This window comes from Thunnus thynnus, chromosome 16 (genome assembly GCF_963924715.1).
Source record: "Thunnus thynnus chromosome 16, fThuThy2.1, whole genome shotgun sequence".
Lineage (NCBI taxonomy): Eukaryota > Metazoa > Chordata > Actinopteri > Scombriformes > Scombridae > Thunnus > Thunnus thynnus.
The window spans coordinates 14,614,056-14,640,513 of NC_089532.1; the positions used below are offsets into that span (position 1 = coordinate 14,614,056).

At 39.5% G+C, this 26,458-nt stretch overlaps 1 protein-coding gene across 1 annotated transcript; it reads right to left on the reverse strand.

Moving 5' to 3' along the window:
• Positions 1-736: 736 nt before the first annotated feature.
• LOC137200103 (brain-enriched guanylate kinase-associated protein) lies at positions 737-26,053 on the reverse strand. Its single transcript, XM_067614780.1, has 5 exons — positions 25,683-26,053; positions 22,817-22,883; positions 10,552-10,659; positions 8,232-8,315; positions 737-4,839 (listed from the first exon to the last, which is right to left on the reverse strand). The coding sequence occupies exons 1-5, from the start codon at positions 25,778-25,780 to the stop codon at positions 3,292-3,294; spliced, it is 1,905 nt and encodes a 634-aa protein (XP_067470881.1). The 5' UTR covers positions 25,781-26,053; the 3' UTR covers positions 737-3,291.
• Between the last annotated feature and the right edge of the window lie 405 nt (positions 26,054-26,458).

Consider the following 26,458-nt stretch of genomic DNA (forward strand, 5'->3'; position numbering starts at 1 on the left):
GATCCAGCCCCTGCGGATGTTTATACTACAGTTAATAACAGTTAAATTAAGAATGTTATTCTCTTAATCGACCACTAAGCAATTTGTGAAGTGAATACACACTTCCCATTGTTGAAGTGTTTAAACTCATTGGTGAAAACTGCTATTTGTTGCAGTTCATATGTGTTTTGTGCTGTTTGTAGTCGGCTCGCAAGTCAAGAATGGAAGATCATTACTATCAAACAAATCAGAGAGGATGAAACAATTCTCAGAAGTGATTAAGGAATAAACTTGAGACCAGCAACAGCAGAAAACAAGGGTAAACTTTTCAGGAAATATCTCTTTGAAGATGGCCTTCTTTGACAGGTAAGTAAACAAAGTGTTCATTTTTAACTGTTTGGCTGTTTAGGAGCATGAGGAAGAACATTTGGTGAAATGGGAAAATACCTCTGACAACTCCAATCCACACATCAATGAGTATGGCAGTTTAGGAAAAATCATCTCCCTGTCACCTGATTAAAAAAACCTTGAAATCAATAAAACCTAACAAAACTTAATTAAGCCAAAGGGAGTCTTTACAAAGCCGAAAACGCATAGAGGCTACAATCAGTCGAGGGAGTGGTGATGGTGTTTTAAAAACACGTCCCAGTCCCAGTTGTAATTGCAAAAAATAGTAATAGTAAATCTGTACAGAACTTAAGGACTAAAAATCTCAGAAATAAAATATGTTAAAAAAAATACCCCTGGAAGTCTGTGATGTATTTCCCAACACCCATCTTTATTAAGTAAATAAACATACAGCAAAAATATATAACCATGCATCAGACAGACAAACGTTGACATTTAGACAGCTGGCCTGTTGTTCCTGGAACAGGGCTGGAGGTAGGACAGGACAGAACCGCTTCAGCCTCATCATTCGGGGGTCAAAACATTCAATAAATATAATCAACTGAAAGTGGATAAAAAAATAGCGTAATAACAGTAGTGTATGTAGCATCTATATCAATTTTTATACATTATGTCCTCAACAAAAACACCTTATATCCTTTCAAAGATCATATCTTTTCTACCCTTAAGATTCATATACACCATACCAAATAAGCATATGATTGGAGACTTATCACAGGTTTGATGCAGTTTCACCTTAATAAACATGACATGGTTAAAAAGAGGAAGAGATGCGGTTTTAAAATCTTTAAAACAGCCTTAAGCCAATTCCCAGATCTGCAGGAATGGGAGAGGTAGAAGCATGGCCTACTGGAAAAAAAAATCCATCCATAACTACTTGAGGGCAAAGAAGAGTTCCCTTTATTTAGCTTATCCCTGTCGCCATTCCTCTCAGATCTGTAGAGCTACACAGGCAGGAAAAATCCTTGAATTTCTATCCTGCCAAAGGGTGCACAAAAATTGGAGCATTTTAACTTTGACAACCTTACTGCAGAGTTTGTTTAACTTAAGGCGGGGTCTGATTTAGCTTGTTTGATTCACCAACAGGACAGCATGTCTTTGCCACTTTCTATGTACTTATATATACACGCTTTGTCTATTTCACTGCTAAAAAAGCCTAATTGAGCATGCTGGTTTAAAAACACATTGACTGTACATTTTTGTCTTTAATCAGTCATTTTGTTATCTTTTTAGTAAACTTGAAGCGCATACAATTCAGAACTGCCAGCTTGCCTGGAGAATTTTGCCAATTTATCTTTTCTAAAAAGCACTAGAAGAAGCATCGATTTTGTCTTGGTTTGTAACAGTCATATAACTTGTGCCAACAGTTTGCGTCAGGGTAGAAATTTGGTTGGGGGGCGCCTGGGCAGCCTAATAGTTAGGGTGCATACTACATTACTGCAACATTCAACTAGGGACCTTTGTACATGTCATACTCCGTCTCCACATGTTTCCTGTCTTTCTTGGCTGGCAAATAAAGCCAAAAAAGCCAAAAAGACTCTTTAAAAAAAAAAAAAAAGCAAGAAAAAACTTGGCCAATAGTTATACTCTGTGTGCCGTTTTTTTAGACAGGGATTAAGCCTCATCTTTCACTAAAACAAATCATCAATGGACATATCCACTAAAAAGTTTCTTTCTACTTTAAAAAGTTTTATTCTACTGTAAGAACAGACTTAATCCTTCTCCAAGAAACCGGCCCTGTGTGTTACTTCAAACAGGAAAAACACAGTAACAGTAGTGTTTATGTAGAGTAACAATACAGCAGATATACAGTATGTACACAGTTGTTAGATGCTGTAAAGGAGACCATTCTGTCCACTGAACAGAATTAAGGCAATTTCACAAGTGTCCTGGTATGAGGGCGACTACTGTGCAGTACAGCCTCAGATTTCATGATCTCATTTTGATACAAAAATATTATATATTATATATAATTCCATCTCAGTAATGTTAAAAATCTTGCAGCTCATATCTGAATCCTCACGGTGTTATTATATATTATTAGTGTTTAATTTAAACATTTCAAGACTAAAGCCTACAATTTGTACAAATCATCACATCTGGTATATATTTTTTAGGCTATTTTGATACTATTATTTCAGTAAACCAATTCAGTGATATTTAAGTTTCTAATTAAAAATGTTGAAAACTCGCTATGAATATTACATGGAAATGTAAATAAAATACATTTTTTAAATATCTGTTATGCATCAAAATGTTAATAAAACATCCCATTTAGTAACTGGTGCTTACAGATAATGTCCCTATGAGAAACAAATTTGCTGGAAATGTGTTTTTCCATCTGATTTGTATGCATTGTACAGCAAGCATTTTGTTTAGGGGAAAATAGAAAATGGATAAATCTTTTTTTTACTGCTTGCATTCATCAGGGTCCACAATACATAATGAATAACCTTCCCTCTCCCAAACATGAGTAATTAAGTCATCCCATTATACACGCTTTAGTCCATTATCTATACTGTATATATTAGAACAGGAATGAATGGTCTTTTGCTGGTTTTACTAACAGTACTTAACACCAAAGACAGCACAGTAAGTTCATGGTCTGTGTTGTGTTTCTTGGTTTCATCCCAGTGGCTCTAATTATCATCATTATCATTTGAAAGAAAGCATACTGAATAGCTGGTCTCAGGTAGCTACACCGTATCATGACATACAATAGAAAAAAGTGTTGCAGACTGCATGAAACGTGCCTTGGCTAAGATACATAAAACAACAACATCTTAATACCCTTATCACACCAAGTATGTGTTTGCTGCAGGGAACGTTTGAGACATACAGTACAGTACAGTAAATTAGGAATCATCATCGTCATGCATAAAATGAAACGCTCTTTTTCTCCGCTCAGTTCAGCAGTGTACCGTATAGTTGTGCCTTGGTCAAACTGTCCTTCCTCGTCAGCCCTGTGCTGCCAAATTTTTGGTATCTTGGGGAGGTCTTCTTTGGGAGTGCGGGGCCGACACTGAGAGCAGAACTGGAACTTGGGCGAGGCCGCACGCTCGGCCTGGGGCTGGGGTAGTGCTGAAGACTGGAGGCTTCTAGGGAGCTTTGGTGTAAGGACTCAGCCGAGCTGTCTGCACTCAGATTGACGTAGTCCTTCTTGGCACTGCTTGCTGCCGTCGCTCCCCCACTGCTCTCCTTCTCCTTAGAGCTCCCTGAGAGGAACAGACTGCACTCAGAGTCCTGACTGTCCTCCTTGGCTCTGTACAGCACAGAGGTTTTCTCCTGTTTGCGATGCTCCACTGGTGGATGACTGGGACTGCGGCTGGGCGAAGGGGGACCCACAGCGAAACACTGGTCCAGCACCCGGCTGTGGAAGACGTCGTCTCCTTCTTGGAAGCTGCTGTAGATAGACCCCTTGGCCTTACCAGAGGGGCCCATGGCAAAGTGGCGCTCCGAGAAACTGTACGGAGAGACCCGCCCTGTGACGTTACGATAGGAAGATGAGAACGTGTTGATGTCTTCCACACTGAGCTGTCTCCAGCGGTTGCTCAAGTCGTCCTCAGTGACCTGGATGTCACTTCTGCTGTCCAGAGCTCCGCCGTGTGCCTGGCCTAACCCAGTTGTGGACCCCATGCTGTGAGAGGAGGCCAGGCGAGGGGTGCTGGAGTGGTATGGTTCACTGAAGCATGAAGCCGTCCGTGTGTATGCTGGTGAGTTGCCCTTTTGCGGGCTCCTGGGTGTCACCATGTGCTGGATGCTGTGGGACTTGGGGAAGCTTGGGCTGTCTTTATCATAAGAGGACATGCTTTTACGTTCATAGTCCCCACTGCCACCATCTTGCCAGTTCATATAGAGACCCTGATGGGAAGAGGATAAGGTGCTGCTGGCAGTGGGCCCACACCCACCACTAACTCCACCCTTCTCATCCGATGCAAGGCTGAAGCTAGAGTAGGAACTGGAGGCAGGGAGGCTGCCAGTACCAAAGTCATCATGGTGGTGGAAGGAGGATGGGGGCTCATGGTGGGAGAAACTTCCAGAGTGGTAGGCCTCCTCGTCTGGGTTGCTGTCAGTGGAGTTTTGGGCATGAAGCTGAAGCAGCCCGGTGCCATGGAGGTCGATGCTCTGCCTGCGCTCTGTGTCTTGCCAGCGTTCGGGGCAGTAGAGGGCCGTGTCGCTGCAATATAAGTCAGAGGTCTTATATGCGATGCGGCGGTTCAGGTGATCAGTGCTTCCTGTTCCCGTTAGAAAGTCTCCATCCTGTGGCAGCGGGCTGGGTGAGCGTGTCACAGGGCAACTGCTTCCTGGTTCGGGCTTTTCCAGGACCTTGGCAATTATGGATGTGGGCACAGCGTCAGAGTAATTGGAATGGCACATTGCCATGGTGGCTCCACTGCCCCGATTATGTTTCTCCATGTGGGAACTGATGCGTTCCTGGAAATCCAGCGGCAGCTGACACACAGAGAGACAAAAGAAAGCTTGATTAAGATTGGAAATTAAAACAAAAATGTAAACAGAGGTATATTGGGACAGGTGCTGTTTTTCAGATTAAGCTGAATACAATGAAGAATGAAAAAATGTAGAATTCCTTAAAAGTCTTCTCTTAATTATTTCTAAAACCAACTTCAATCTTTTTCTCAAACATATTCTGTTTTTTTTGTGTGTTTCTGCACCAAAAGTGTTTTTTGTGCTGCTCCTCAAGGACTTTAATCTATAGCTCTGGTTTAGAAAGTAATTCATTCTTGCAAAGCACACACAGTCCAGACCAGTACATGTATCTCAGGGGAATTGCACAACTTGGCCTCTCTAATGAACTCGTCAGAAAATTGCTGAACACAACATTTATTTATTTATTTATTTGTCTGCTTTGTTCCCAACACAGTCATATGTTCCTTTTTCTATTTTTCTTGTTAAACTAAGATTTATCATTACGTAAAGATGAACAAACATACAGTAGATATTGATATTAATAATTCAGTTTATTGCTCACATGTCTATATTTTACTTATATTTCTTGGACATAACACAAACATTCTCTGCCCTGCTCTCCTGTCTGTTTCTCAGTCTCTCTCCTTTCCTCTCTTGCTGTCTCTCTCACTCACACGGACAGACATATAATCTGTTTGATTGGCTCATGTTTGAGAAAACTGTTCCCATCAATTACAGACTGGTTCTTTGTGCCTATTAAAGCTGGTCAGGGTCAGTAGAAACTGTTCCTACCACACTGAGCTCTCTCTCTTCTTCTCCACTTCTTTATCCTTTCATCTTTCTCCTCTTGCTCCACTGCCTTCTCAACCAAAAAGCCTTCATTCCCTCTCTCTCTTTCTCTCTCTCTCTCTGTCTTTTTCTCAATGTCTCTTTCTTCTGTCTACCATCAAACACACATCAGTTCCACAGGGAACGGCTTAGATTCAAATTAAACCAGTGCTCTGGGTCTCCAGCTGGGAATAGAAAAAAAGATAAAATACTGACTTAGCTTTGTTAAGAAATAGAAGCTCGCCTCGGCATAAAATAACCTGCATCTTTTAAGTCAGGGCTATTTTTAGCAGCCACTGCCTCTCCCAGAGGGAATAGAGATGGAAAGTAGGTGAGGCTGTAGGGGGAACACAAGATAATATACAGTGTGTGTTCCAAGTAAGCTAGCTCAGCATTAGCTGCTATCTGAGGCAAATCTTAATTAACAGTGACACAGTTCTGTAGTTTTAATCCACGTGATGGCATACAAATCGACAGGTCTTGTTCCATTTGTTGAAATAAGTGGTTTTAATAGCTTACGATGGGGCTGACACTCATTTTTTTAGGCCTTCTAGCAATCCTCTGCCTCACTTTGTAAGTTATCAGTTCAGAATATTTGCCAATCATTAAACTCAACATTTAGAAGAGCTTTTCACTTGTTTTCACACGTTTTATAACTTTTTTTGAATTTAAAGTGATACTATTTAACTTTTAAAAGAAGAAAAAACATTCTTCCTCTTACAAACTAATGTTAGCAAACTTAAGACCAATATTGTTGTATGATGGACATCACTGAGTCAGTTTGCTGACTTCATGACTATTCTCTTCTTGTGCTAGCATTACGCTACGTTTTCAACGTTTACCATCATCCCACAATCGTCATTTGTGGCCACAGTGGCTGCTGTTTAGCAGAAGTTACACTTTAAGCTAGTTCAGTCTACCTCTATTCCTTGGCCTCATATCCATCACTGTATTTATTTGGATAAAATCTGACTAAAGAGAAAATCAGAAAATATCTTTTAAGAGTTACATTCATAGTTGTGCTATTTATTTAATCATTGATAATAAATAATGAACATTTAATTATTTAAATGGTCAAATGTGTCTGTACACGGTTGGAGCGTATAACTTTTGTTATACTTTTGTTCATTATGCACAGCGATACAGACAGATGGCTCTTCAGACAGCAGACCTTCATCAGTCTGACTGAAGAGGCAACCTAGTGTCACATCAAAATGTTTAATAGCTATGTTAGTTCACAGCGCAAAACATATTAATTTCACAATAATTGCTCTAAAATTGTAAGATGCCTATGATTTTTTTGGTCTCTTCTTTTCTGTTGGTCTGTGTCCACATCATGTGACTCAAGTTTCTGTCTGTAAAAGCAAACAAAATAATGGCTGACATTCATTTTATTCTCAGTGGAAAATGCTATATTTAAAGACGGTTTCCGAATTAATTGGTTTCAGCGTCCATAGCAACCACCACAGCAATGATCGAAAATCTGAAAAAATCTTCATAATAACTGACAAACTAAATCATATATATTCACTGAATGAAAATTATGAAAATTAATGCATATTTCTCACTAGAAATGTAGTCAAAATACATTTTAATGCTGAAACTATCTGAAAATATTGCATTTTTCACTGAGAATAAAAGGAATGGCAGCCATTTTTTGTTTTTTTTTGCAAACAGAAACTTCACAGTCATGTGATGTGGAAACAGACCAATAAAATAGAATAGACCAAAAAAAAAAGGCATCTTACAATTTTAGAGCCATGTGAAACTGCTATGTTTTGCACTGTGGACCAACGTAGCCATTAAACATTTTGATGTGAGACTGGGCTGGAAGAGGCCATGAGCACTGACTCTGTCTTATAGTGAAAACCACTCACCAAGGCTTCTAATGGGACACAACAGCAGAAACCTCTCTCCATCACAGGAATGATATATGCATAATTTCCACCACATTAGCAAACTAATTATAAACAGCACAAGTTCTATGATGAATATGAGTGAGTTTTAGCCCTCAAGCTCAGTAACACTGATGCATGGAGGATTTTTATATTGTTCCTTTAAAAAAAGGGAAGGGGTGAGAAAATGTTTGTATTCCCCAAAGTAAGTTAACGTACAGGCACTGATATTTACATCTAGCCCTGGTTCTTTATTAATTAATTCATTTTTTGGCCTAAAAAGTAGTCACATATAAGCAGATCAAGTCTAAATATATTAGAAACAGCCTGTGAAATACCTTCCGTGAAACATCAACGCTTTTAATTGTAGAATATAAACCCTCCTGAGGTTGATGAAATCCCCAAATTCCAAGAGAAAATACAACAGATATGACCTGAGTGTCCTTAATGATAGCTGCAGCAATGATCAAACTGCTTAATTTTCATCTATTTCAGCGATTATGGAGGAAGTAAAACACTAATAACTCTATCTAAACTTACAGTATTAAAAAAAAAAGTAACATCTTTTCAATTAAAGTATTTTCCACTTAAATTGTTTTAAATTGATTTAAAGTCAGCAAACGTTTTTTTGTTGCAGCACACATTTGAATTGACTCATTGATGCAGTTGTAGCAGCAGTGTTGAGGAGCTCACCTCAGACATCTTGTGTGCTCTGTAGTGAGACTTGGAGCACTGCAGCAGCTGGGCTGCCAGGTTGCAGTCTTTCCTGTACAGATCCTGTAAAAGACAGAAAGATTATCCATCATTAAATTCATGCTTTGAAATCTCGTTCATTTTTGCAGCCTGATGGTTCCTGCAAGCCTCTGACCAGTAGGTGTTGTGAGTTCAATCACCCTCTGGGAAAAATCTGTAATGCTTTAGATTACAGCCTTCTATTGTGGTTTAATTATTTTGTAAATATGGGGGACTTGGGGCGGAAATAATAGCAGGATACAGTGATGTAATGTTACCGTGGAACAATAGCAACAATATGTCTAAAAATAAAAGATATCAATTTACTATTTATGGAGCAATTATAAATTAATTATGGGTCATTGGGAAACAAAACAAGAAGCCGGGCATTACTGTGGCAACCATCTTTTAATTATGAGAAATTTCTAAATGAATGTATATCATGAAAAGTATAATGAATAAATATTCTGCTGGAAAAGTGGGTTAAATAGCCTACTGGATAACACAATTCATTGATTTAGTGGCCCGTCAAATAGAACGGAACAAATTCATCAATTAAAACTGGTAGAGTTTAATTAGTATTTTTCACCTGGGCTATATTTTTTCACTAGGATGACATCAGGGGTTTGCAGGATCTTAATAACTCCACTGAACTTTGTCATTGGTAATATATCTTCTATCTGCCTGGTACAGTTTGTGAGTTGTCTGAAACAGTAAGTTCACTTATCTGCACCTTCCAGCCAAGGAAACCAGTGCAGTATTATTTATCTCTTTCTCTGTGCTTTCTCTCTTTAATGGATGGTTTTTAGATTTTTACTTAAATCTCAGACCAGAGTGAGGGCTACTGGCGCAGCAGATGCTCAGTTATTCCGTGTTGTTTTTTCTGTGTGTCTGTGCATTCATGTGTTTATGTGGGTGGGAAGCCGGTCTTTCTTTTCTTCTCCCCCCTCTGTGAAATCCGTCCACTTATAAAGGTCAGTGGTTGCTGCTCTGTAGCCTCCCTGTGCCTCTATAACGCCACAGCCCTGACAATACTACCCATAACATCAAAGCTTTCTCTTTGACAGTTCTGACTCCCACACCAGTTAACAGTGACTGCTTTTTGAATCGTTTTATTTCTTTTCATTTTGTCGCCAGGGGACATTCGGGCGCTCCCTGTAGTTTTTGTGGACGGTTCAAAAAGATCTCTGAGACCTCGGTGATGTCTTAGTTAACATGAGTTGTGTGGTGGGGAATGTCAGCCTGCAGCTTTTTGGTTCTAGCTGGTGGCGAGCCAGCATTTGTGAGGTCTCACGATGAGGTCATGTCATGCTGTATACATTTTAAATGAGGGCAAAATCTCAAGAGATGCAATGTGGCTTTTCTGTCTCATCCTCTGAATATGTGAATAGATGTAATACATTTTATTCAATATTGTGTATTTGTTTTTCCTGTCAGATCTAAGGCATGTTATTTTCTTTATCCCATGTTATAAGCAGTAAATTCAAAGCTTGAATGTCTGCCTTGCTGCTGGCTCTGATGGGACAAATTCTCCTCCCACTCAAAATGAACCTTGACACCAATCAGCCTGGCCGAATCCGGAGGGATTCAAAATACTCTATAGCTCAGGAGTGCTAAAAAACTGCCATAGACCAAAGAGTGAAAATCTAACCTGACCTGGAGCCCCTAGTAGATATACCAGTAAAATCACTTCAAAGAAAGAGAGGCACCAAATTGCCACATGCTCCTGTGCTCAGATCCACGCAGCCTCAGCTCCAACTTCTGGCAGCCCTGAGGATACCCATTGATTTCAGTATAATCACTATAAAACACCCAGTGGCTTAGAGTTAATTCCTCTATCTGCTGTGGCTCCTTGAAGCACAAATATCCCGGATGTTGCAGAAATACAGTAGATATGAGACTTTTAGCGAGAGTGGGTCTACAGAAGAGGCTGCCAAAGTGACAGAAAAAGTGAGAAAGTGTTTCCATAAGGAGAAAACAGCTTTTTCTGAAGAGTATTCGTTTCGGTCTCCCAAGACAGCCATTGAATCTGTGCTAACAAGGTTGGATTACTGACCAGGCAAGGAAGGAAACCGCCCCAGATCTCTGTGGCCCTGAATACCCATGCTACTGTTTAATTTGTGGGTCTAGAAACAAAAAATAATTTGAGCATGTCTTCAAATCACAGAAAATGTTCAGATACCGTCAAATGAGTTGCAATAGCCTTGCTTTAGGTACATGAACAGTGCTGCTGGGATGTCAGTGGGAGCTCATAGTACAGAATGTGGCCCTGATTACTCACGTTGTCCTCTCTGAGTTTATTGATGGTGATCTTCGCCTCCATTAGGTGGTTGTTGAGGACGATGATCTCCCGGCTGAGGGCTCTCTTTTCCTCTTCATGGTGCTGGGACTGCAGTGCAGGACAATGAATCGACAAGGGAGAAGAGGAGACATGGTGGAGGTAGACAGAATAGATAATAAGAAAAAAGGACAGGGGGTACAGGGTGAGAGGAAAGAGTTGAGATAAAAAGAGAAAGATGAGTGAGCCAAAGTTGGAGGAGCAACAGAGGAAAAATAAGATGATAGAAGAGGGGAAGAAAAATGAGAGGAAGAGAGCCGTAAGTCACTATCAGTCTGAAAACCCTGTGCCAGCAGCAGGTCTTAATTAAAAGAAGATTACACTTGCCAGAACTCATATCATATCAATTACTCTGGGAGGAAGAAAAAGAAAAATAGATGGGGAGAGAAAGAGGAAAGAGAAAAATAAAGAGGGAGAGAGAGAGAAAGACAAATGAAACGCTCGTTCCATTTTCAGTTATTACTGTTAAAGTAATGCAAAATGACTGCTGGAGTGACACTAGGCTAGGCAGTGACAGCCCCACTGACAGTGGAGCCTAATGATGGTGATGGTGCTGCTGGTTGAATGGTGGCTCTGTCTGCCCAGCTCTTTTATCTTGACAGCTATTGGCCAGATTGTCCTGCAATTTGGCACAGCGGTCATGGTGCCCTAAGGATGTTCCCTAATGATTTTACTTGACCCTGGCCAAAACAAGAAACATCAAAATCGAACCGAGCATATAGGAGTGTAATTTTCAGAGCACATTCCTGCTCTCTAATTGAGCAGGAGAGGAACCCTTTCCACTTTGGACACATTATGAGTTTCACTACAGTGTGCTGGTGGTCTAAGATGGGAGACTCTTGACGGACAACCACGACTTGCAAGGAGAGATCACATGACCGACATGGATAGCTGAGCTAGCACTTCTGCTTGCGAGCTAATCTTCTAGATTGTTTACTACTGACTGAACACTGCGTGAGCCGATATGTTATGTCAAGTCTTGAGTTTGTTGGTCGTTCTGATCCCATCTTCATATTGTGAGGTGTAATTACCATTGCAGCCTCTAGGGGCCAGTAGGGGGTCTTATTGGAAGAACTGAAATTGTGTTTTTCTCATACTCTCTCTCTGTCACACACAAACAAACACACACACACACTGGTAATTGTGAAACCTGCCACACAGCACCAGCTAACAAATGATGCTGCTCTGAGCACTCGCTTAGCCTCCCACCCCTCTCTCTTCTAATCTCTCAATGGCAGTGATTGTTTTGAAATACAGGGGTGCAGAGCCAATCTAATAGGTGGCAATTAATGTCAGTTTAAGCAATAGGCCAGCATTGATATTCAAATCCAATCCTGTTAGGGTCTTATTAATCAGTTGTCAAGACATGTAGCTCTTGCACTCTTTCTTCAGCTCATTACTCTGGATTTCTATTCATATTTTTTTGATTCTGACTGTGCGGATGACTACATTAGCGCATTTTAAACCTCAAATCTGTTATTGCTCCCTGTTTGGTCTTTGTTAACGTGATAATTTATTGAATGAAAGACATTTTCTTTCTCAGCAGTTGATATGTGTGTAACGTATAATTGCATCTACTGCTGTTTCTGTCCAATATTCACTCTCCTTTTAGCTCTGTTTTGCTCTCCACTAACTCTAGAAGGAAACATCTTGCTCTTTAGCTGCTACTGTAAATGCTCCACTATATTCACCAGCTAGCCGCTAACTTTGTCTCTGTGCCATTTGGTGCTGGACAGGTAGCGTACATTTGGTTTGTCAGAGCTTTCTCGCTGAAAACAGCTGCCTGCTGTGTCTGAGAACAACATTGATGAGAGTGGTGGCAGTGAATCGAAACAGGAAAAAGTTGCGGGCCATAAGACAAAAACAATAAGCTAAAAGATGCTAAATAGATTCATAGAACTGAGGGGAATTGCAGTCGGCTGATAATTTTCTGTGGTTTTGTCACTTGAGTGACACCTTTCACATCAGACTCAGTGATTTAAGAGGTTTTGAATATAAAAATATTTACTTGTGCAGCTTTAATATTAGCAAAAAGCACAATACTGTCCGTTTCCTTCATTATTTCAGTCTAAAAGTATCCAACAGGTTTAGCTCTAATTCATGATTCTTCTTTCTGCCAAAATTTCTCTTGTGATAAATATGTTTCAAACCAAGAGTGATGTGTGATGTACTGCCAACTAGAATGACCCTGTATGTGGTAAAAAGCTGTGAAAACAGTGTTGTACAGTTTCAAAAATAATCCGGCACTTTGAAGGCAGAAGTACTCACTTTTTCCTCACGATAGCTGCTGACTTTGATAACGTTCATATACCCACTAATCTCTTGATCTTCTAACACACTGATGCTCCACTTGGACATGATTAGAAGTAAAATTGGAAACAGAGTGTACCTATAGATTAAAAATGTACAGGGAGCAATCTTAATAGGCTTGGTATGATGAACATGATCTTGCACTGTATTTTGGAGAAAGGGAGGAAGTGTGATTTTAATTATAGCGTTATGGCCAGCGGAGGAATGACAGCTGTGCACACTGATTTTTTGCTATCTCCTCCAGTCACACTGTGTTGGATACACAGGCTGTCACCAAGGCGTTCTTATCAGTTGGTGCTACACATATAAAGAGAGCAGCATCAAGGAAAATTAATATGCAAATTATATCTTAAGGAGATTGACCCAGTGGAGGAGGAGGGATATTGTTTCTCATCAAATGGCAACTAAGAAACTTGCTCCCTTCTTGTTTTTGCCTTTTGACAACTGATATATCTTAGGAGATTGACCCAGTGGAGGAGGAGGGATATTGTTTCTCATCAAATGGCAACTAAGAAACTTGCTCCCTTCTTGTTTTTGCCTTTTGACAACTGATATATGCAAGTTTCTTCAAAGCAAAAAGGTTACCGTGACCTGTGAAGACACATTAAAATCAGCTAACAAAGGGTCCTCTCCTCTGTTATGCAGGTATGGTTGTAATGGGGGGGAAAAAAAAACTTGTAGAGCTTGTTGCAATTATTGATCAGGAGGATTTATTGAATTGAGTGCACAGTGTAAAAAATGTGAAATGTGTGCCAGCGTTTTCCAAGACACCCCAATTTGTTTCACGTATTCTGCTGGAGATTCTGCCTCTTCACTGGACAACAAATGAAGCCTAAATCTCATGAGACGCAATTACTGAAGACTGCGGTTCACTGAGGGAAGCAGAAAACTACACTCCAGTTACAACAAATTAGATTTTCTAACCTCATTAAAGAGGATTTTCAAATCAAGACACCAAAGATAACCACTATTCTGCACGAAGCAGATTCTAAACCTTGTGAATAACAGTTTTCAGAAACCAGGAGAATATTTCTAAAATCGACAATGGAGGCAAGAGAGATTCTCTGGAAGACCCAAACCGATTACTGTCCAGATCAACTTCTGGTGTGAAACCAATATTCACAGCTGGAAGTAAGCCTCAGTTTGTGCCTCATATGGGTGAGATATATTTGATTGATTGTTCTACAGTACCTTTCAGGCAGCCATTGGATTCAGTTCATGCCAGTGCATTATGAATATAAACTGGAAGAGATTGAACCTCGCTGGATATAGCTAATCCATCACATTCAACATTTACTCCACTTAATTAAGTTATTTATTTTGAGTAAAAGTTTTCTTCGACAAGCACTTATGCCTTGCAGAAGCCAAAAAGCATCACATTCACAAGCTATGCTGTGGGGACTAATTTCAGGCGTGAATTAAGTAGCATTTTGGTGTTTTAGTGAGTGTGGCATTGTCTCAATAAACTGCAGTCCCCATGTCCATTGTAATGAAGGAACATGTCGCCCAGTGTGGCTTCTTTATGTGTTTTTAATGCATTTTGGGCAACAGTGGAGCTCTACGGCACAGAGGAATAGGCCACAGTATGTCAGGCTTTGAATACACAAGCAATACTTGTCAGTAGGTTCAATTCATTGTTGGTTTTGGTCTTTTCCTATCACTAGACTTTAAAACATTACTGTATCTGTTCACAACAAACACAAATAATAGCTAACATAACTGATCAAGAGTGTATTAAAAGTTATGAAATAACCTCAGATGATTTTTATCCCTGCATTGTCATAGCATATACTGAAATCTAATGAATGAAATAAATAAAATGTAATGTAAGAATCCAGTCTTTGGTAAATACACAGTAAACTATGCCATTTGTCATCAACAGAATCTTTAACAAATCATTAAATTAGTTTGAATAGTTTTGCACAACTTCACCGGCCAGGCTGCTTTTCTGCTCTAGAAAGACAGAATCAGGAGTGAATAATTACGTGTATCGCATCACTATGATGACGCTGCTCTCTCATGTAAATTTGCACTTTTCATTTAAGAGTTATAATAAATGCCTGTAGTGTTAATGGCATTAATTATTGTACTGCAGACAGGCCTTGATGCTGCTCACTGAAGAGCAGAGAGCAACACGTATAGAGATGTACATGCACACATTCACACGGACACAACAGCTCACACATGTCCCATATTCACCAGGCTATTATTCATCTAACACCTCTCACACTGGTAAACACAGATAAGAAAGACATTATTTGCTATTTGGTCATTTGTTTGGGTATATAACTTCAAAAACAACAATACATGATCTCGGCCTCGGGTTTCTATGACTACTCTGTTCGCCGACCACACTGAATCAAACCTGTTTATTACCTGAAACTTTCATATTACATTAACTTCTCTTCTATTCTGCCTACAGCACCAGCATATGTTTAATTTTTAAATGGTAAGATGTCCTTATTAAATAGATATCAGCTGCACAAACAATTACTGATGATATTGCCACGCATGATAAACTATGCAGCTAAAATGCATTGATCCTGAATCAAATCATATTGATCATATTAATGTTTTTTTATAGAGGTTTGGCCAAGAAAGAACCGTTCAGAGACCCCAGAGATTAGACCGAGCCTCTGTGCTTCATAAATAAACACATAAATAATTCTGATTGGTTCTGACAGGCGATAGATTAATAGATCTGGATACAAATATACTGTATACCAAGAACAAATATTTACTATACAGCCACTTGGGAGATGATGCAACTAGCGGTCATTTTTCATTATTGATTATTCTACTGATTAAACTTTCAATTGAGCAACTACTTATTTAGGCTGTAAATATGAAAAATAATGACAAAATGCCCATAACATGTCATTCAGAGTCCCCTCCCCCCCCAATAACCAAGCCTCAGTTCACAATAAAAAAAAAGAAATTGAGAATCTGTCACTGGACTAAACTGCCAACTTTCCAGTTTACACCTCAGATTTAAGATTCAACACCCAGTGAAGGGCAAATGGGAGACATTTGTTGGACGTCCAACAGAGCAGGAGACCACGTGTCAGCATACGGAGTGATTGCAGGGACATATGTGTGTGTTTTAATACTTTATGCTATTATTTTATTGCTTCTTAGTGTTGCTTCTGGATCTCCAAAAGGACCTGTAATGTTTAATTTTATCTTCCAGTTTTTGATTACACATAACTCTGGACCATTTTTCATTAATGTTTATAAGTGATTCACAGCACAGCGGTGCTTTGTGGTGACACTTCCTAAGTGGACATTATTCTTATTAGGAGGGCAGTCATTGAGTAAGACCTTGATTTCCTGCCAGTTCCAGGACAGCATTTAGTTAGCTGACTCTTATGAGTATTAAGAAAAATAATTATTTTCAGCACCACAGACAGCTCCTTATACTGTATATAAATAACCCCTGCAATATAGACTATTATAGTATTACTCTGCATGTAGTTGTATTTCTAGTTTAAATTATGACTAGTGTCATACAGTGTGTGTTCTTTAGGAGCATCTTTAAAGTTTGATATGTTCAAAGGAACAGTCTGTATCGTGTATGTTTGGGTACAACAGACAAAAATCTTACCTGACTAACAATTGCATGCAAATATTTATTTTCTACTCACATTAGCACTGTCTCAGAAGAGGCTGAAAGATTAATTTGAACTCTTACTAAACAGTCTCACAGGCACCAAGCTATAACTAGTTCAACGCTGGCACTGCTATATCTAATTTTCAGCAAGGTGATTTTCTTTTAGGTAAAGACAGACAGTTCGTCTGTTTATCTAACTGCAGATCAAAACGTAGACAGTTCCCTCTTGATCCACATTGAGTACGACTACTCTAGTGTCATCTCAACGTGTATCTGTCAGTTCTTCCAGGTGTTGATCTTTTACGTTGCTCTTTGTAAAATAGTTTTATTTTTTGTTGCTTTTCAGTTGACCTTGCTAGTTCTTCTCAGAACTTTTAATTATGTGTCTGATTTGATTGGAGCTGCCTTTATCACCGCCTGCCTGCCTAGGCTGTCTTCTACAAAGGAACATATTTCCCCCTTGAAATGCCATTGCATGACATGACATCAAAAGAAATGGCAATCCCAATGAGGCCTGCCTCTAAAAAAAAAATAAAAAAAATCCCATACTGTCTCCTGCCATGAAGACCGATTAGCTACACTGAAGCTCTCTGCTAGACAGACAATCCCTTTGAAAAGCCAACAGTTTTCAAAATCATTTTCACATGACTAGAATACACTGAAGAGTGTGTACTGTATGTGCCTGTGTGAGAGGAGTGATCCATGATAGGAAGACATTTTGAGCTCTCCGTGTATTCATGGCATGACAAAGCAAGAAGGATTACATTGGAACTTCACAAATAATAGGCTGTAAATGCTCCAAGACCGATAACTGTCCCCTAAATGTACTGTATTTCACATGTTGGTTAATTTATCACAATTTTCACACCTCACTGGTCCACCACCATGCACAAGGTTAAAGGAAAATCCAACCAGCAAATCTTCATTATCTAGCACAAATCAAAACATAACTATTCACATTACTAACTTTAAAGGGTCAGTTCATCCAAATTACAAAAACATCTTCTCACTTGCTTCTAATTTATATCTGTCTCCAAGATTTTTTATTATCCCATTGCCTCCAACTCAATACAATGAAAGCTCAGAGATATATTAAACCTGGGCAAATACAACCAAAACTGTCTGCATGGCTTTACAAGAGGTAAGCAAGACTGGATTAAAACTAGGCAGCTGTCCAGGGGTCCCGAAAACCCCAGGTTCACTGTATATCAAATTATTTTGGTAATTTGATAAACCATTATCACTACAGTACAATGTCAACTACTGCATTCCCGCGTAATCTTATGGCCCTGGTTTGTAGAGGGTCCAGAGTCAAAATCTAGTTTTAAGGCTTTAATTATTTTAGTTTATATTGTGCTGACTTTGTGCATATTCCTAAACAAAGTTGTACGTTGTTGTAATCAGATTACCACAAAATAACTGACACACAGAAAACCTTGAGGCTGGGTAGTATTATTCCAGCGTAGGAGCACGGGTTAGTTTCTGGGCAAATAATGAAGCTGCCATGTGAAGCCAGCTGTGTGCACTTGCACTGTACTCAATGGATGATTGAAGGCGACTGGTTATAAACACAATGCACTAGGTGCAGTAAATGGGGATTGAAGGTAGGGTGTCAATAGGGGCCCAACCCCAAACTTTTGCCCTCAGGCCCTTTAAAAAGGTAATCCGGCCTTGAAGGTAATATGGGCGAACCAACCCTTTAAATACTAATTGAAGCATGATGTAAGATTGTGTTAACTGCTGTTTACAAGGTCAGGAATTAAGTTTGAAACTCAGCTTTTAAGCTAACATGAATGAGAAGTATTTAATATGATGATGGATGATGATCATGTGGTATGATCAAAACCTCCAGAACTGCTACTAATTGGACCTTGAGGTGAGACTGCTTTGTCAACAACCCTTTAACACTTTTACCTTTCCTGAATTTGAATGGACAAGGAAGTGAAATGCACCATGAGAATCAGTTGACTGCAAAAAGGCCTCTTTAGCTCAACGGGGGTCAATATTCTCACAACTGGCTGCTGGTTCACTAATAATTTCACACAGTCTTCTTCCATTAGAGTGTGTGCTGGATAGACTAGCCCCATGGATCAAACTTCTGATGAGATTACGATCCACTTTAATCAAGATACTGTAAGTCATAAGGCTGGACCTCGCTGTAGTGCCAACTCATCTTGTGCACTGATTTTGCCCGATAAGTCCCAAAGTGGAGGCTGTGAGGGTAAAATGCTCAGGGAACCTCTCAACCTGATGTGATTGGACAGCTGCTGCTGAGGTGACCAGAACAGCAGTTAGCTATAATAGTTTTCTAACAGGGTTAAATGGCAGGTAAGACCAATTACTTTAGACATTGATTGCACTCCCTGTCTTTGATCATGTAATTGCTTTGAGAGAGATGAGAGTGGTTCTGCTGCTAAACAGGTGTGTTCAGATCGATTATAGTAGATTTCTCATTTCTTAGACAAAAGACAGAAAGAGCAAAGACAGTAAACGTCATCATCAGCGTTAAATCATCTGCTACTATGTGACCATAGTTTAACATTATGTCATTTATTATGATCACTGTATTTGAGGATCTGAAGCTTGTGTGTTTATTGATATTTTGTCTCTCTGCCTTTTGGCTTTAAACTCCAGTCTGGCACTTTTCCAGTAATATTCTCTTTCAACAGAGGCCAAGGCCTCTCAGCATGGCTCCAAACACTTAATGCATTCATTGATTTATATCTGAGCATGTGGGTGCAGATTACATTACATTACATCCATTAGCCAGACACTTTTGTCTAGAACAACTTACAATAAGATTTGGGATATGATTGCCCACATGCTTTAATGTGTATGCCTACTCAGTACATAGTTGCAAAGTGGGCAATTACGTTGAGTGTTCATTTTTTGTGTATACAATGTTAGGTGACTGGCAGTTGGACCACTCCTAAGGCTTACATGGCAACCCGGTATCACACCAAAGTGTGTAATACACCTGCCGGTCCACAAGAGGATACCCTGTCAGTGTCACGTTTTGCCTTGCCTAGGTGTGAAAAGTATACATGTATGAAGATGCAGTAACAGCAGTGGGCAACGGTTTTATGGTGTGACAACACTATGGTTAAGGTCTGGTTAGGTTTAGGCACAAAAAACACTTGGTTAGGGTTGGGGAAAGATCATGGTTTGGGTTAAAATGATCACTTGAAACGTGGTGTGGGTTACAGTCACTACTTCCTTAAAGTTATGCATTGTTCATCATCATGGCAACAGTAAACACCACGACAACTGGAGTTACGTTTTTTAAAAAGCCCCGACACTTGTGGTTGGAGATGGCAGGCTAACAGCGGTCTCCTGCAGTAGGGTCCAATAGATCCACTTTTTGCAGGTTAGGATATGGATATTCACTTTATATAGATATAATCTGAACTGCACCACTTCACAGGCTCTTTGAAACATGCTTTGAAAGGCGTTATTTTATTCAGCATTCTGCAAAGAACTGCCCCTACTCTGCCTCTGATTGGCTCTGACCCTGATATTTTTACCCTAACCCCAACAAATCTAACCAATGAAGGCAATGAGTGTGGGTTAGAGTCGTGGGGGGAAAAAAAAGCCTTTGACAGTAGTACATGTGTGTACTTTTCATGCCTAGGTGAGGCAAAATGTGACACTGACATGGTAGTGTGTTTCAGCTTTGGCATGATACCGGGCAGTGCATGGACATGAGGCCTTCCTGGTTGAGTAATCAGTACAAAAAATGAGCACTGTGTTTGAAAATGCAACCCTGAACCCAGAAATTACATTCACACAGGACTTTGATGCTGGAGATTGAGGTTTGTGTCCTGAGTATCCCGTGTGGTTAGTCTTTGGCAACAAAAGTGACTGTTGACTTATTCAATACTCAACCAAGACCATGATCTTTCCCTAACCTTATTCAAGTGCTGTGAGCACCTAAACATAACTATAAAAAAGACATTTGTCATGCAGATATTGCAGAAGCAGTTATTGTAGGAAAACAAATGAAATACTTTGTATGAACATTTTGTGACTTTGTAAATGCATTCATTAAAAATGTTTCCTCGGGTTTGCAAAACATCTGGCCTGTATAATTTAAAAGTCTGTACAAGTAAAAAAGTGTGTAGAGACGGCAACTACAATTCCTATGGAGCATTTCAGTAAGAAACATTCAATCACCAAGCGTAAATTCTGGTGGATGTGCTGCTAATGGCGAGCTAAAGCTAAATATTGTAAACATCTGATAATACTGTACAATTGGGAGTTTAAATTTGTTCACTTTTAGACTGTTGGTCAATTCTTAATGAATTCAGCAACTATGGTGCAGTGTTTTGTTCCCAAGTGCAACAATTCTGAAATGGCTACAGCTCTGATTTTCACCTCTGATTGGCTTCCTCTTCATGCATGTAGCCATTTGCCCCAAACAAACTGAAAACACAATTTCTGAGAAACAAAGTTGAATAATTAAAAACAGATGGATATAACTTAGAATATTGTTACACTACCCAGGAGACTGCATGTTTCTATAGTTTCTAAAGTACAATAGAGAAAAATATTTCTGCAACTGGCAACTCTTTTGCATTTACTGCCATTTCTTTTCCAAGAATTCCTTTTCAAGCTACTTTTCAAAACCTACTTTTACCCTTTTTTGACTCCATTTTAACACTTCTTTTTTTCTATTGGATTTAACTGAAAAGATGTTCAGAGTACAAAGTGTAGAGCCGATGCAATAGTTACTGCCAAGACAACAACTTTTCCTTGGCTGTCTTTGTTCAACAACTGGGAAAAAGTAGAAAAGAGTTTCATACAAAAGCCAAGGGATGGTTTCCTAGTAACTACAGGACTTCATATTCTCGAATAAATGGTTCCAGGTTGAGCTTCGGGTCATAAGCTATTCAGCTCTGCGTATGTGTCTATGTGAACAAGTATGTGGTCGAGTTCACAAATCCCTGCCACATTCATACATCTTTTATGAGAGTCTTGCTGAGAACTCTATGCTACTTACAGACACGATTAGGATTCTGCACTCCTTGTTAATATCAATACAAACAACCTCAGCGGTCAGGAAATAAAAGCTGAGAGAGAGAAGCTGAAAATGTAGTTGCACAGTGGTGATGCCCAACCTAAAGATTGGAGAAGCTGGAAGGATGCCCACTTAAATCTATACTTACATCCTTTACATATATAAAAATAGAAATACCAGGAAAAGAATAATACCCACTTATTTATCAGCAAATTGTACACAAAGTGTGAAAGTAAAAAAAAACATTATGCAGAATTATATGACTGGATTATAATTATTGATGCTTTAATGTGTAAGTAGCATTTTAATGGTGTAGCTGGTAGAGGTGGAAATAATTTTAACTGCTTCATGTATTGTCTTTATCTGCAAAGTAACTATAACTTTCAGATGAATGCAGTAGAAGGAAAAGTACAATATGTCCCTCTAAAATGTAGTGGAGTACAGGTATAAAATAGCAAAAATGCAAATACTTAAGTACAGCTACTTCAAAATTGTACATTACTTGAGTAAATATACTTAGTTATTTCCCACCATTTTTTCTACTGTATAAGTACATCACTACTGAGAAAGATACTTAAATCAATTACAGCATATTTACAGCTGCCTATATTTACTTCACATTTTAATCTAATACTATTCAATGTTCTAGTGGGGTAATAGTACCCTATTACTCTTAGACTGTTGGTCACCTTGGACCAGCCCCTAGTTATGCTGTTAAAGGTCTAGACTGCCTGGGGACTTCCCATGATGCACCAAGCTCCTCTCTCCCCTTCCCCCTCTCCATCTGTATGCATTCATGTACCAATAATGCATGTTACTAACTTGGCTTCTTCCCTGGAGTTTTTGTGCTTTAAAGCTTCCATGGGTCATGGTTAAGGATCCCGTGATGCCGTGGTCCTGCTTGACGCCTAAGCCTGCTATTATTATTACTAGTCATATTTCTAATATTATTGTTGTTGTTGTTATGATTATTGTTCTGGGTCTCTCGCCCCTCTCCCCCTCCCTCTTTCAACCTCTCTCAACCCAACTGGTCAAGGCAGATGGCCGCCCACCTGGAGCCCGGTTCTGCTCGAGGTTTCTAGAGTCTAGACCTGCTCTATGTGAAAAGTGCCCTGAGATAACTTCTGCTGTGATTTTGCATCTTCTCATTACAAATCAAGATATGATTTTAGCTGCATTTGTGCTACATTTTCGTTTGAAACTGATGTGATAGTTTCAGCCATGTGAAGTTAAAAGTGCAGAGTGAAAACACTTCAGCATGAATCTCATACCGTCCTGTGCATCTTGTCCTCCAAATCCTGGTTGATCCTCTGAAGAGCCGCATAGCTACTCTGGATCCTGAAAGAATAGAAAACAATTGCGTGCCGTTAAAAAAATCACAACATATGACATGACTAAAGAGTGTTTTACTGTTCATAAACCTCAATAAATGGCAGTAATCTCCACATAAATTCAGACAGAGAAATAAATAAATTAAACCATCAGGACCCTGACGGAGGCTCTCAGAGGGGATTTGTGGGATATTTTAAGTACTGAGTCAGATTTGAAGATCACTCAGGATATAAATCTGCTGAGCTAATACACTGTAAAAGGGTTGATGATATGTTTAAGCACCGCAGCAGGAGTTACTGAGAAAAAAAATATTATGTGATCATAAAAAAAGTTTAAGCCTTTAAATATTTTATGAAAGGAAATCAGTAAACATGCATAAGCAGAGCTGTAGCGATGACTCATTTTAAATGTGTCCTTTTCCTTCCTTTCTTGAAATTCCCCCTCTTGTTTTTGAGTTATATTTTCATCATCACTTCCTTCTCTCATCACTATTGTTCTTTGGTATACTTTTGGTGCATTAGTAAGCTTTGTGCTTCACTGTGCAGAATGATGTATGTGCAGAGTTTGACATTGGAAGGCTGTTCACATTCATCTGCTGAAAGCGGAAAGTTTCTCTGTGCTCACTGAAAATCTGATTTGAAGGGGTGTGGGCCTACGAGCATGATTTGTGAATTCACAGATAGTTTTGTCCAGTATTCAACTTACACAAGTGTGATGTGGAAACCTGAAGCCTCCAGTGCACAAACACTAAGATTGGACAATACAGTGAAGTAGGAAAATCTTTAAGATAATTAAACTTTTTTTTTATGGCAAAACCATATCAGACACAAATTATTATTCAAAGTGAAGTATTTTCATATACATCTTAAAACATGTCTGGAAGGGATGTTTAATGGAACAGGACCCAGACTTTCTGCTTGTTAACCTCCTGATGTTTTATCATGTCACCTCTCAGTTCAGAATCATTTTTCACATTAGCTCTGGGCCCTAAGAGAGTGCTGATAAACCAGCATTCATGGCTCCATTAACCAGACAGATATATGAAGAGTGTGGGCAGTGGAGACAAAGAGCAAAGACAAATCATGAAATAAAGACCTGAAAGAGATTTGAGGAGTGTAAATGAGAATGAAGGAGTGGCACCAGAGGAGAGTGGTTCACAGATTGATGGAGAGCAAACAGCTGCGGTCAAATCTGCTATTATGAGTGGCTGCACTTAATGCTGTACCTCATTTGTGAGGAGCATAAAGAGGAGGGACTGTTGTTTCTTATATGAACCTGAACCTTCAGGCAGCGCTTCCTGTCTTCAACAAGCTTTACAAATCAAACAGATGGTTAAAATTAGGCTAATGGCGGCGGCTGGGCTCTGCCAATCATAAGAAAAAAGATGGGATTTGTGCACAGCCTGAGAGGATCAGACTCAAGGCGAAAAAGTCCCCTGAGCACACGCAAATGCCTCGTGCATGCTGTCCAAGTTTCCAAATTTCTGGCCAGAGATGAGTTTCAAGAAAGAGTTTCAAGTTTATTTGACTAGCATATTTATCACATTTTTTAAATATCATTGCCACAGAGAACACTCTGTTCTGCCTGACCAGAGGGTTTGCACTATTTGTAGATAATCTCATTGCTCTGAGGTTATCATCACGCTGCTGAATTAAAACTCATAGCTAGAAGGCTAGTAGCTTCAGCTGTTACAAGGCTACAGCTTCTTGAAATAATAAATTAAGAGTTATTCCAAAGTTCTCAAAGATAGTGCCAAAACAATGTTGTTTTTAAAGAGCACATTGCCTAAAAGCATGAAGGAATACATTACTGGCATGAGGCCATGATATAAGTGATTCACTTCATCCCATGCTGGTTGTGGTTTTGTTCTTGCTTACAGTAAAGTAAACAAGCAAAGGCTTGCATGCATTTTGTCAGACTTGTGAAATAACTGAAAGAACGATATTTTCACACACATCATTTTGTGACAGGTGTGTTGCATGGGAGCCGAATTTGAATAAAAGTGAATCCTGCTCACTTCTGGTATTTCTTACTGCTGTTTCAGTCTAAATTACCTTCATCAAGTATATAAAAAAGCATCACAAAAATTTCATATATACCTTTATGCTAAATAAATCATCAAATACCGTAGCACCATGGAAATAAGGTAAATTGGTGCATGCAACATCTTGAGGAAACAGAAATATCCATATGTTAATAAGGCATATTTTCATAGCCACGGAAGCTATATAGGGGGAAAAATATCAATATTCATTATCTTTCTTCAGCATATATAAAAGGGTCACTTCAAAAACATCTGCATTACATCCATTCCTATATGGATGAATGTTGTGCGTATGTTACATGAAATGATAACAACACTGCAGTCCTTTTGACAAGACTAATCAGACCAGCCTGTCAAATAGTGTCTGAAAAATTGGGTGCATCCGCTTCTAAAACCGACAATCCAACAACCATGCCCATTTTCTCATTCCCATTTTCTCACCTTCGCACATTGCAATTGGCCGGGTGTGCGAAGTTGAGAAAATAAGCGGGACTCTAATTTCTCTCTCTCTATAATTTTTCACACTTTTGTTACATTTTGTGTGTACAAAAAAGTGCACAACTACCTTTTAGGAAGAGACTGCTATCCCTATAATCATGTTTGCTTTCAAACGTTGCTCAAATTAGTTTCTTTCCTCTTCATCTTGCCTGACTTTGGTGGGTGTTCAAGCAGTAGGTTTCTTCCTGGTGGCTGGATTATACAGTTGATACTCTAGACAGCACATGCATACACACAAAGACGACCAGCACACATACACACACCTGCGTAGTTTCTCTGTGAACTTCTCCAGTTCCTCCTGGGCCCGACGCAGCTCCGTCTCCAGGTACTGCCGAGTAGAGTCGAACTCTGTTTCCACCATCTCTAGTTTGTGGGTGGTGTAGGACAGGCGCTTGCGAAGGTCATCCTTGTGGTCATGGAAAGAGCTGAACGGGCAGCAGAGAGAGTTTAGAGAACAGGATTCGAAAAGACAACTCTGACTGTACTTGCTTTGCTGTCACAGTTTGTCAGATTCATAGAGCCAAGTAGAGTTGGAGAGAGAAAGCAGAGAGACAAGCAGACAAGGCAATAGAGTAAAAGTAGAGTGTGTATGTATTTGTGTGAGAGGGAGGAAGGGATGAAGTGTAGCTAGAGTGTAATTAAGTTTGGAGTGAGAGAGTTCCCAGGCAGGAGAAAGGCAGTGAGGCTGATGGGGAGGAGGAGATGGATGGAGGAGGAATACTAATCATTTCCCATTCACAGGGAGGGAGCAGGGCTGGGAAAGGCGCTCCCATTGGTGTAATTGTGAATTCCATTACACTGCCCCCCTATCGAATCTCTAAAAGAATAGGAAAGGATTTTTGCCCCCAGACACAGACCATGGGTGATTCATGGAAGAAGTGGTGAAAATATAAAATGGAAAGAGACAGAAAGAGAGTAAGAAAGAGCATGAGGGAGAGAGAGAGTGAGTGAAAGGCCAGAATAGCATTGTTTCAACACCACCATCACCATCAACAACATACCGGACAGGGAGTAATATTTGGTTTGTGTGGTTTGATAC

What these genes read in the sequence shown, in the direction of transcription:
- LOC137200103 (XM_067614780.1), bottom strand. Translation starts at nt 25,780, where the DNA reads ATGGTGGAAACAGAGTTCGACTCTACTCGGCAGTACCTGGAGACGGAG. An exon ending in AGGACAAGATGCACAGGACG is followed by an intron (nt 10,660 to 22,816) that starts GTATGAGATTCA and finishes CCTGCACTGCAG; the next exon opens with TCCCAGCACCATGAAGAGGA. An exon ending in GAGCACACAAGATGTCTGAG is followed by an intron (nt 4,840 to 8,231) that starts GTGAGCTCCTCA and finishes TCTGTGTGTCAG; the next exon opens with CTGCCGCTGGATTTCCAGGA.